The sequence below is a fragment of the Lolium perenne genome, chromosome 6 (assembly GCF_019359855.2).
Source record: "Lolium perenne isolate Kyuss_39 chromosome 6, Kyuss_2.0, whole genome shotgun sequence".
NCBI classification, from domain to species: Eukaryota; Viridiplantae; Streptophyta; class Magnoliopsida; order Poales; family Poaceae; genus Lolium; species Lolium perenne.
Genome location: NC_067249.2, coordinates 87,161,286 through 87,172,884, shown reverse-complemented (window position 1 = coordinate 87,172,884; position 11,599 = coordinate 87,161,286). Strand labels below are relative to the sequence as shown.

General features: G+C 40.5%; 2 protein-coding genes, 1 long non-coding RNA gene and 1 other non-coding gene across 5 annotated transcripts; 2 read left to right on the top strand and 2 right to left on the bottom strand.

The window, feature by feature from the left end:
- The first annotated feature begins 775 nt into the window (after positions 1-775).
- On the top strand, positions 776-1,646 carry LOC127321067 (uncharacterized). The gene is made up of 2 exons (XM_051350109.2): positions 776-1,240; positions 1,335-1,646. The coding sequence occupies exons 1-2, from the start codon at positions 968-970 to the stop codon at positions 1,350-1,352; spliced, it is 291 nt and encodes a 96-aa protein (XP_051206069.1). The 5' UTR covers positions 776-967; the 3' UTR covers positions 1,353-1,646.
- A 283-nt stretch (positions 1,647-1,929) lies between these two features.
- Positions 1,930-7,278, bottom strand: LOC127321066 (protein HIGH CHLOROPHYLL FLUORESCENCE PHENOTYPE 173, chloroplastic). Of its 2 annotated transcripts, XM_071821899.1 has the most exons (17): positions 7,120-7,278; positions 6,372-6,587; positions 6,130-6,291; positions 5,903-5,953; positions 5,397-5,531; positions 5,136-5,159; positions 4,874-4,985; positions 4,360-4,485; positions 4,219-4,268; positions 3,933-4,091; positions 3,754-3,849; positions 3,533-3,648; positions 3,260-3,383; positions 2,958-3,071; positions 2,761-2,841; positions 2,432-2,626; positions 1,930-2,255 (listed from the first exon to the last, which is right to left on the bottom strand). In XM_071821899.1, exons 1-16 carry the CDS (start codon positions 7,183-7,185, stop codon positions 2,480-2,482), a joined length of 1,779 nt encoding a protein of 592 aa, XP_071678000.1. In that variant the 5' UTR covers positions 7,186-7,278; the 3' UTR covers positions 1,930-2,255; positions 2,432-2,479. The 2 variants fall into 2 exon arrangements, 1 of the variants encoding a protein (XP_071678000.1); XR_011747027.1 differs by lacking the exons at positions 1,930-2,255; positions 2,432-2,626 and having other exon boundaries at positions 2,760-2,841; positions 2,958-3,067; positions 3,256-3,383.
- TRNAQ-CUG (transfer RNA glutamine (anticodon CUG)) lies at positions 6,696-6,767 on the bottom strand. Its single transcript has one exon. It is a non-coding gene; the product is annotated as a tRNA-Gln (tRNA).
- A 2,148-nt stretch (positions 7,279-9,426) lies between the features above and the next one.
- LOC127321063 (uncharacterized) lies at positions 9,427-11,326 on the top strand. Its single transcript, XR_007863829.2, has 2 exons — positions 9,427-9,831; positions 10,762-11,326. It is a non-coding gene; the product is annotated as an uncharacterized lncRNA (long non-coding RNA).
- Positions 11,327-11,599: the final 273 nt, after the last annotated feature.

Sequence of the window (11,599 nt, the reverse complement as noted above, 5' to 3'; positions counted from 1 at the left end):
TACTATATTTTTTTGGGTGTATGGAGGTGTGTGGCACCCGAGAGCCAAAAGTCCCCTTCCCTAAACAATTCACATATACACTTCAACACGTAGAACGACGTTTGTCGCCACAACGTCGTCCTCATCCTCTTCGTCATATGATGCCCTCCTCCTGCTCCTCCCGTGTAGCAACCACACTACGGTTTCTTTCTCGCCACGACACATGCATCCAACTGTTTTCTTCCTCTCGCCCTCCTCCTCCACCGTATGTTGTCGCATCGGTTTCCTCTACCCGCCGCCTCGGAATGCCTCGACCGGAGAAGGGAAGGGAGGCATCAGACACGGGAGAGGAAAAAAAAAAGAACCTGACACGGTGGACCCACGCGATGCAAAGAAAATTGGGACTAACATGAACCCGCGAGGAAGCCTTTTTTTTTGCATCGGTCTATCCGTGTCATGCCTTAACTGTACGGTTGCATCTTAAATGCAACCAATGCTCTCGCATCTGCCATCGCCATCACGTGATTCAGGGGTCTCTCCCTTTCTTCACAGCGATGCGTCACATAAAGAACGTAAGAAAGGTCCATGTCTCCATGACTGTCTGCTTAGTCATAAAAGGTAGGAGTTAAATAGACATGTAACCTAATTCCCTGTCCGAACTAATCATGCAGCCATCGCGCGTCACACACACACCCATGATGCACCAAACCATCAAAAACTGAGATAAACAAACAGATGCATCCAAATCAGGTCCTTTTCCCCTCTTAACCGCAAGCCCAAAACACACTGCAGCAAAGAGATTCTTCCTGTTTTCTCACTCCCAGCCCCACTAGTCCTCACACTCGCACGCCCTGGGTAGTGGCACATTGCCCTGCATCCAAGCAAACACAACGTCTCACCTATCTATCTTACCTTAGCTTACCTTACCTATCCATCCATCTTGCACCCCCATGCATTCGTCTATCTCGATCGGAAGAAAATTCTGCATATGGCGACGTCACCATCGCTCCTGGACCTCCTGAGCCTCCCTCCTCCGCCTTCTCCCCCTCACGATTCAATATCGCCGGCGATATCACCTACGGTGGTGCAGGTGGTGCCGGTGGACGTCTCCGAGGAGCTCATGGGCAAGTTCATGGACACCAGCGAGTTCGGCTTCGACTACGACAGGAGCGGCCTCTGGTCCCCGCTGGCGCTGCGGCCGGAGGTCCTCGCGTTCGCCGCGGGCCAGGCGAAGCGCCGCCGCCGGAGCTGGAGGAGGAAGGTAGGCTGGCACTGCAAGTGCAAGCTTCGGAGAGTATGGCAGTTTCTCTCGCTTGCTCATCCTGACCGTTTTGGTTTTTTTTTTACTGATGCAGATGTGTTGCTGCTGGTAACCGGCAGCGTGCATGGGTGCTTTGAGCAAGAGTAGGCTCATGGATCCTTCTGCAGTTTAGGGAAGACTGTCAAAAAAAATGCGAACATGACTATACGTTTTTTCTGTAAGAAATTATTAGGTAGTTTAGCACTGGTGTACTTTGGGCCACAAATGATCACCCAATTTCACCCTTTACTTCGATGGGTAAATGTAAGCATACGAATTCATGTATGTGCTGTTGATTCTTTCATGTGCAGTTTAGTCAAGTCCGAAACTTCTGAATGTACTGCTGTAACTATTTTTATTTTTGAAAAAAAGGAGGCTGGAGTAACTATTTTGTCGTTTGAAACTTGACTGGCATCAACTATCTCTGTTTTCAAGCTCCCATTTTTCCCCCTATTCTGAGGACATTAGTCTTAGAATCCACGCTTCCCAGTTGTGCAACCAAAAATTATGCAGGAAAAAAAAAGTATCCTCTGAAAGTGAAATCAGAAAGATGGGCAGAAGTTGTAAACCTCCTTTTTCAATACGCTTCCAAGTTGTGCAACCAAAAATCATGCATAAAAATTGAGTATGCTCTGAAAGAAGAAAGGGCAGAAGTTGGAAACCTCCTTATTCTATGTACTGATGATTCGCATTTCACATTGTGAAAAATGGTCTACCTAGACACATTACCTACATTACAAGCTTCAGCGAAACATCTTCTAGAAACAGAATTCAGCGCAAATACCAGAAAGCTGCTCTATGGCAATTCCATAACCTAGATCTACCTTCACAAGTCCTCTGCACTTTCACGCAACTTCTTTTCGTTTGTATGTACTGAGCACCAAATATAATGCAAACTGAGAGAATATAGTCGCCAGTGGTTCATCCAGCACTGCACTTCTGCATACAAGCACCCCTCTTATATTACACTGTCATACTGCAAAGAACACACTGTTAAGATTATGGTACAGATCAAACACTAGAGCTAATGACACTGCAGTCTCAAACTACAGGTTTCAGTTCAGATAAGAAAATGTAGCACTACTTATACATGAAAACTGTAACATCACATATTTCCTGGTTGTCATTATGACTTAGAGAGAGGATAATTACCCTGTCAGGATTTCTGAAGCAGAGGGCATTCTGCATTCGACATAATCTTCAGACTAGAGCAGGTGTTCCTTCAAGCGCCTCTTTACCCGTGATGCCGTCTTTCAGCTCTTTGAAGTACACTTCGTAGTCCTTCTCAGGAGGAGGGTTTGAAGGATCAATCACAAAAGGTTCACTGAATGGAACAGTGCTCTTGACCTGATCACGAAGGAACTACATTAGTTGGATTTCTTCCTGAGATAAATGAATAATGTTTCACATTGTTCTTATTTTGCCTTCTGAAATTTTAGTGTCATACGTAATTTTTCACAAGTTAATTACAGCAATTTAACCTCAAAAGTCTTGCCGACTGCACTTGGACTTTCTAGAGCTGCGACACAAATGAGTGCAACTTCTTCCCGTGATATCTTTCCCTGAAATATTACAGTAATTTTTAAACATATAATTTGTTTTTTTTGTATGTAACAGAGGAGGAAAAGAGTGTCATGGAGTTTGTTCATGGCAATGGCACGATGCTGCCTCTACTTACAGTGATATTATCCCCCTGTTCAAATATGAGGTCTGCTCCAGCTGGTTCTTCGGTCAGAGCACATGGCCGCACGATAGTGTAGGGAACACCACTTTCCCGAATTAAATCCTCTCCCTGAAAGGACACTACAAAGGTTATAGAAGGCCTTCATTGTAACCATGTGTAAGCATTTACATGCAAGCATAATTTCTTTGCACATGTAAGAAATGATACGGAACTACATGTGCAGCTGTGCAAGTCTTTTAACTTTACCAAAGAAGATTCCTTTAAATATATTTTAACAATTAAGATAAGTTACATGCCTTTAGCTTGTATGTTAGAATGGAGCCAAGCTCTTTGTTCATGCGGACAGCAGGAGGTTGCTTGCTTAAATCCAGCCCTGGTCTTTCAGGTCTTGTAACTCCGGCAGAGCTCACATGAACGAACCTACCAAAAAAAAGATCAATTAGTCTTGATGAGTTCAAGAGAATTGAATAATAAATTGATCACCTATTTTAATGTCCTGATATTTACTCAAAGCTAGTACATAAACAAACCCTGGAGTTCAATGGAAACAGGTTGCTCCAAAGACAAACCTTGGAGTAATTGGCTCATTTAAGTATGCTTTGATAATTGAAAAAGGAAGCTCGAATTGACCTTCCACAAATGTTGGGTTGAGCTTTCCATCATATTCAAATTTGCTGAACATGAGCTACAAAATTGTCAAACCAGATTAATTTAGACCAGTGTTACGGTAATTCCTCAAAAGTTTACACAGCACACATACAAACAAAAGAGAGAAAGAAGAATAAGATACCTGTATTGCAGTGATGTAGCTTGCATCAAAGGGTGGCGCATCAAGTTTAGTACGGGCACGAAATACAGGTATCAGTGAAGAGAAAGGTATTTTAACCTGATACAGAGATATGGAATACAGTTGTAGTCACTGAAACAACAAATAATATATTTGCACCACAATGAATTGATACAACATACACTTTGCCATTCTCCCTTTGTAGTGTCAAAGCTTGCAGTATAGCCAATAGTATCCCATTCGTAGCTAGTTCGTATGATAAGTTTGTACCTCCGGCCATCACCCTTAACTCTTAGTTCAACACCATCGTATGCTGAGAGGTCCTCAGGCACAGTAAAATTCTACACAGTTACACAGACCAGTTCAGATAAAATACTTGTTCGTTTCCAACGGCATAACACACAATTAACAACGATACATATGTATCAGTAATTTTCCTTTGCTGGAAAAATATATGGCAGTAAATACCTTTGTCCTTATACTAGTGAAGCCACCGTTATTTGAAGTGGACACAGTGCCTACAAAGTCAGTGCACAGGTCAGCTTAGGCTGGAGATTAACCAAAGGAACTAAAATTTATATAAAAGTAAGCATAAAGAAAACAAATCACCTTTGAATAATCCAGTTGCTTCACCAGTTTCACTTCCTGTTGGTTGGATTTGGAATGCACTTTCACTAACACCGCCCATTACAACATCATCAAGTGCTCCCCACACAAACTTTCCCGATAAATTGCCTACGTTGAGACGACTAACATGTAACAACTGTGATAGAAACATATTCAAGAAGAAAATAAACACACTGATGTAAGACAGGAAACAGTGCCGTTTAAATGAATTTACAGCTGATTCATTTGCAAAAAATCTTATTTATTAATATAGCCTGCGTATATTACAAATGGTGGATTTCTTGCACCTTTTACACCACAAGACTTTACTAATATTACGCCAAAAAAGAATAGCCAAATAACCAATTTCACCATATGACACACACTTTTTTTTGACGAAAGGCAACCAGCGTTGCTTTCATTGATATTAGAGACCTTTGCTACCACGATAGTGCCAGACTACGGAGAATATGACTTGAACGAACAATTCATTTTGATCAAACAATAAAAGGTATACCTTTGAACCCAAATAGCAGTTTCCCTTCGCTCAGTCCAACACTATTCTTTATAGCACTAAGCAAGTTTTGCATACCAAGGTACTCTACCATTTCAGGGGAAGGTCCTTTGATCTGATTGGTATAACAAATAACATAGTGAACACGAATTTTTAAGAGAGCAAATAAATCTAATATTTTAGGCTGTATATTGAAGGATAAGGATGCCATAAATTAAGTGTTGCTTATTATACATGAGACGAGAAGATCGATTGATGACGCTACCTCGGGTTCAAAAAACTTGATGCCCTGCATGAATGAGATAAAATGTCATTCTGTGTACATGTGATACGCTGACAAACATGTGGCACTTTGTAATCTAATTAGCAGAACAATTCTTGTGACAACATGTGGATAGCACTAGAGCAGTAGATGGTTGGAAATCAGAAGCAGAAGGTGCCCAGTTTACTGTATTTCTAAATTCGTCCAATTCAACCTATGGAGACTCACAGAAGCACGGATCTAGCTATTTACTAGACGACTTACTTGAGAGTACTTCTGCCTGTCCGGTGTATCGCCTTCCTTTGGCCCTACAATGACTGAAACTGCATTGATTACTTTCTTGATCCCTTTGAAGTACTTAGGATCAAGTGTATCTCCCTCTGTAACATCTCCTATAATCTGAAATGCAAATTTAGATCTGGCTGACATGATGGTTCGCATTTAAGTATTGACTATAATATCAAGAACAACATATACCATAGCCAGAGAATTCAGAGTATACGCTGTAGATACATGCATCATGTATATTTATATCCATTGCTAAAGAAAGAATATCAGGACCATGGACTTTAGGTTCCATTATCAACAACTAATAGCTTCTCAGCGCCACAAAACGAACTAACAGCTTTTTGGAACCTGTAACATTTTCCTTGCCTACATTTTCTCTGATAGTTCAGATTGTTGCTTGGTCTCTCTGAACTAACCGTGGTAGATGGAAAAAACCCACATCAAAAACATAATCCAGAATTCAGCTAAAAAAAGTGACCTACCAAGTCCACATCCGGCCCCAGCATTTTCCTTGCCTTCTCTTCATTTCTAGCCTGAAATAAAAAAATGAAATCAATATTTCAGAGACAGAGCTGTAAGAGAAGAGAAAAAATGAAATGAAACAGGGGAGCAACACCCTCCTAGAGAGTAGTAAAAACAAAGAGGAAAGTGTTCATGCAATCAAATGCCATAAAGGATAGTTCTCAAAAACAGAAAGTAGGTGGAATACCAATACTCGAACAGGCAGCCCTTTCTTCCGTAGGACATCGACAACTCTTCGTCCAACACCACCGGTAGCTCCAGTGACAAGTACCACATCAGATGTTTCCATTTTCTTTGGAGCCTCAGTAGGAGCAGAGGCTGTGAGACTGCTCAGTATGGACTCCACAACCTAGAACGGAAGAAACCATAAGCACAGAACAAAGATAACATACCGACAAAGGAAGAACAATGTTAAATCAGTGGAAATACCTTGAGAGGGTTTGGAGGCCCGTTGAAGAAAAACAAAGTCTTGGCGAACCTGCCGATATCCCAAGATTGCTTCCCGGCAAAAGCAATTACCTCTCTCCGCGACAAACGCAAGGATGCACGGTTTGCTGGGTTGTGGATGACCCGAGGGAATTGCCTTGAACCGAGGAAATGCACCTTCTGACTTGTTCTTGTGGAGCAGCTAGCAGCGAATTCCCCCTAATAATGACAAAAAAAAAAATCAGTAACACTTCGCAATGATATAATTTGTTCCAGTAGTAAGCATTGATTTGCATTCCTGAGCTGAGAAAAATAATGCAAAAAATGAGGTCCCACCGAGACTTGAACTCGGGTTACTAGATTCAGAGTCTAGTGTCCTAACCACTAGACCATGGGACCGTTGGTGTTCACTCAGTCTAGCAGACATACTATAACATTCCTCTCACTACCTCGTGAATGGTAAAACGTGGCCCAGTTTATCTACTAGCACTGGCCACTGAGTCGCCAAATCCCCTGACGATCTAACTTCGGAAATTACTCTCCGGGTTCTAATTTTTCTCTCATCATCGAGAACTGGAAAATATTCAGGCATGAGGACGCACACTGTCACATAAATGATTTTGTTTTTGTTTTTTTATCAACTAGTGAAATGCAATGGATTAAGAAGAAGGAAAATCTGGCCGACAGATTTCTGCAGAACTTACGCAGGTCAGGAGAGAAGATGGCTCGAGGAGGGCGAGAGTTTACTCACCCGGGGATTGGCGAGAACCGGAGGAGAAACGCCGCAGCAGGAGGAAGCGGAGGAGGGGCAGTTCATCTTCCCTTCGTGGACGCCGCGACGACTGAGGGCAGCTGGGTACTTATCGCACGGCGATGATGGCGATGCCGATGCTACTGGAGGCTTGGACTGGGAAGAGGAGAGTACCCCCGCGGCCACACAAAATCGCGTGGCCTGGTGAGACCACGTGGCTCGGCCCCTGCGGTTCGGTTCATCTCACAGAGATCAAAGAAATGGTGTTACTAATTGTCAGTTTTCAGTTAACACGAACCGCGAAGTAAATTCAATAATCCGAGAAATTATTTAGGTACAATCTCATTTGTAAATAAAAAAATCTTATTTCTTACTTAATTTACTCATAAATGCACAAATCATAATGCAAATCCGCTAGTGTAGGTCTTGACTAGCAAAAAGGCATTTCTAATGTTAAGCATGGTGATGCGAGTTTTCTTAATCTTTTGGTAAATGTTTACATCTGCAGTTAGTTCTAGCTTTAGTAGAAAATGTTTTATCCAAGGAAAAGAGGGTTTTATCGCTCCCACATAGATAGTTGCAAGGAACCCACTTAGAATCAAAAACAAAACAAAAGCGGACAACATCGCCTCATTTATGTAAAAACAAATAGAATTAACCATCATGGAACATGACTACCTTGAGCAGCCAACCTAGCTACCAACACAAACTGCGCACACAACACTGAAACGAGTACCGTCGTCAAGGTTGTTGTGGAATAAATAATCATATCCGAGGTGTCATATCCCGTAGTTTAGATAAACGAAATAGGTAGATTCTAAGTGCGCACGATATTCATGCATCTAAAAGCAGGAAAATTTTAAAACCCTTTCAAAAATAGTGTCAAATGGATCAAAGTTTCGTTGAACTTGACTAACTAGGGTTAGTTCGTTGATTAAATGGTATAGATTTGACATGATCTTTGTCAAATTTTAAACTTGAAGAAAAATTCAAATATTTGAAATAATATAAATAAATTAGTGTAAAAATCACTATGGCATCACCTCAATCACAAGTGGGAATAAAGTTGGAAATTTAATTCTAAATATATAATACTTAGTAATTCATGAATAGTACAAACTAAGTAAATAAGTACTGCAAAATGGGAAAACAAATAAGTAAATATCTCGTTGCTTTATTAAATATTTGAGATTATTTACAACAATTAAATGAACTATACACAATTACAAATTAAATAAAAGATGATTACAAATTAAGAGAAATAAAGGAATACACTTAATCTAATCGCGATCTTCTTCTTCTTTGCATGCAAAAGAAAACAAACCAAGATAACGGAAAACAAGTACTCCCTCCATCCATAAATAGATGTCAAAGATTTATTCAAATTCGGATGTATCTATATACTAAATTGTGGCTAAATACATTCAAATTTAGACAAACTTTTGGCATCTATTTATGGACAGAGGTAGTAGTTAATTTTAAAGTGTTTGACATCACCATTGGTGAGACCATTTAATGTTTAAAATTAAATTAGTAATATTAAGATTTATCTTAACTCACGTGGATTATAGGGATTAATTTGAGTTCGAAGGTATTATCTAGGAAAACAAGCAGATCTTTATTGTTTCATTTTTGGCAAGAATGTGGAAATCAAGGGCTAAGGCCACAAGGCAGATGGCATCAAGTGTCTGATCAATTGGATCGAGTTGGGCCGCTAGGCAACATTCGACCATCTTAGGCAACTTTTGTGTTTAACTAAAAATAGATTATATATATTGATATAAAATGGCCAATATGAATCAAGCCCACATTGTTAATTAAGTGATAGCAAAATATTGAAGCTCATATACTCCCTCCGTCCTCCTCAAATAAGTAGATGTTTCCATAAAAGAGTGTACCTCTCTTTTTCAACACACTTTAAAGTAGGAAACATGATTCTCTCTCATCCCACGGGTATCAAGACCGATAATATTTACCACATGATTTTCTTATTTTGTACATTAATTAGCTCACTGGATGTGGAGATTTTTTTTTGGGGGGGGGGGGGGGGGGTGGATGTGGGGAAATTGAAGATGTGAGAGATGGTGGGCGATACTTTCCCAAGAAAAAAAATCTAAATGTGCCTTGAAAAACTCAGACCTATGTTCTTTTGAGGTCGGAGGGGAGTAGTTTCAAGCCTAAAATTATGGTAAATACTATAATACGGAGTCCGATGGGAGCTCTTTCGTCGGACCTCTCCGTGGTCGTCGATTTGGATTCCCATCGAACGGTTGGCTTCAGTTTTTTTTACACGCAAGCAATCACGGTTTGCTGAAAAAAATCCCCAAATTGTTGGCACTTAATGTCTGCAGTTACTCACCTGCCACCCGTAACGCCTCCAGTAATTGCGTTTTGCGAGCGAACTCATCCCCACCGCCGTGTGACCCTCCCATCCTCGTCGAACCGCTCCCCGTCGGCCACAGCTTTCCTCCCCTCGATTAAATCCTGCAATCGCATCGCAATCTAGGTTCCAGGTTTATCACCGGCGGCTGTCGCTGGATTTCTCCCTCACCGTCCGACACGCATGGGCTTCCTCCGGCTTCATTGACTGGTGGCGGACGAAGTAGGGGTTGGAGGCTCTCAGATTTGGACGAAGCTCAGAGCTGGAGGCTGCTTCCACCGACCGCAGTTACTGATTCGGCCCCTTCAGCAGCTACGCAACCTGGGAAGAAGGTAATGTCACCTACGCCTCTCCTTTTTTAATTCTGGAACTTTTCAAGATCTTGCAGATTACCATATGGAAGCATGGATTCAATTGTTTCCAGTAGAATTGTTTTAGTAATGTGAGAGATTTTTTCCTGATCATATGATGTATCTGCTAGTCTCTAGATATTTTACGCAGCAACAATAGTAATTTATATGTTTTCACCTACTGCTTGTTCATGATTCGTGTAAAGAGGATTATGCACTGACGATGATGAAGTTGGTACAGTTTTTAACAATAGGCGGGAATCATTGTTACATTCTACATTTCAAACTATACTGCTTCTACGGTGATTATAAGATGCTTCTTCCAAACAGAGTGTTATTTCTGTATTTTCAATGCTTCCAAATTCTCGTCCGATCCACGTACCCAGAAGATTTTCCATGTTGTCATATATTTGAGTCACATATGATCTGAAATATATATGGTCTAATATAATCTTGCAACTACGTTGGGATTCAAATTGCTGCTTCATACAATGTAAGAATTGTATTACCGATGATCATTTTTTCTGAACTATTTTACATGTTTCCATGTACTGCTTGCATCTTTTTTATGGTGTGTCAGATTTATGGTTCAAATTGATGGCAACCGTTGTATTTTACAAACTTCAAAGATGCATTCTACTACATAGATTTTAGTGTTGTCCTCTACTATTTATGTTTCATGCTGAAAACTTCTACATTGTAGCTTCCAGAGCAAAGATGAGTTTCTTCCTAAAAGTTTGCATTAATAGAACAATGCTTCTACCTTTTTTGAATTTGTTGTTTAAATTTTGAGTAGAGTTGTATTTGAAACATTGCTCCATGCTTAGTAAAATTATCATATATGTTGCTCATGATTCAAGTCAACACATTCAAGATTATTATGTTTTTTTTGCAATGGCTGCTATCATCCAGCTACAATGTCATTGATGATGAGCACGCCAAGATCAAGATTATGATGGTCAACGTGTCTTGTTTGAAGCACCACCGGCGGGTGACCGACTTCTTCATGCTGTTGGAAAGGTGTGCTACTCCTAGTACCTCCATGCCCTACACAAGCATATGTCGGCACTCCAGGAGGCATGGAGGGTTATGAAGAGTAGCATGGTTGACCAACATGTGTTGTAACTCACCGACAAGTCTCTAATGTTCCATGTCCACACGCATGCGCCATAGCGATGAGAGGTGGGCGGATGCCAATATGCTAGACGACACAAACCATATTGTCGATTCTTATTGTATGAGGAAGCAAATTCAGAAGAGTGTTGGAAGCAAAAGCTATTTATTTGGAAGAAAAAATATGTCCTCTGTAGGAAGCATTGATGTTAGAAACACATATTTGTATCATCCAAAGCATATACTACTTCCCCCGGAATCAAATTATATTCTCTTTGGAAACCAATGTTGATGGAAAAAAATGTTTGTACATTGGAAGCAAACATTATTGCTTTATAAGCAAATTATAAAATCTGTTGGAGAAGTATTGTTGGTACAAATGAATATTCGTTGCATTTTTACTATGGGGAAATAATAGACTAAAGGTGACAACCTCCATTCCTCCAATTATCTTCGAAGCATCTAGCTGGCCGAGAGAAGCAAACTATTATTGGTAGGAAGCAAAGTTATGTTCCACTGGGAAAAAATTGTGATAGTGTCGCTCTCCAAAAAAGTGACAGTTAAAAACAACAATTGGTTATTTTGTGATGATTATTCCAAGAAATAGTACAATGATAGTTTTCCTAGAAATTCAATG

Excerpts from the sequence above, each read along its gene's own strand:
- LOC127321066 (XM_071821899.1), bottom strand. The coding sequence starts at position 7,185 with ATGAACTGCCCCTCCTCCGCTTCCTCCTGCTGCGGCGTTTCTCCTCCG. Across the intron at positions 4,486-4,873 it reads ACTGCTATTTGGGTTCAAAG|GCAATTTATCGGGAAAGTTT; the intron begins GTATACCTTTTA and ends GTCTCAACGTAG. Across the intron at positions 2,842-2,957 it reads AACAGGGGGATAATATCACT|GGAAAGATATCACGGGAAGA; the intron begins GTAAGTAGAGGC and ends GTAATATTTCAG.
- LOC127321067 (XM_051350109.2), top strand. The coding sequence starts at position 968 with ATGGCGACGTCACCATCGCTCCTGGACCTCCTGAGCCTCCCTCCTCCG.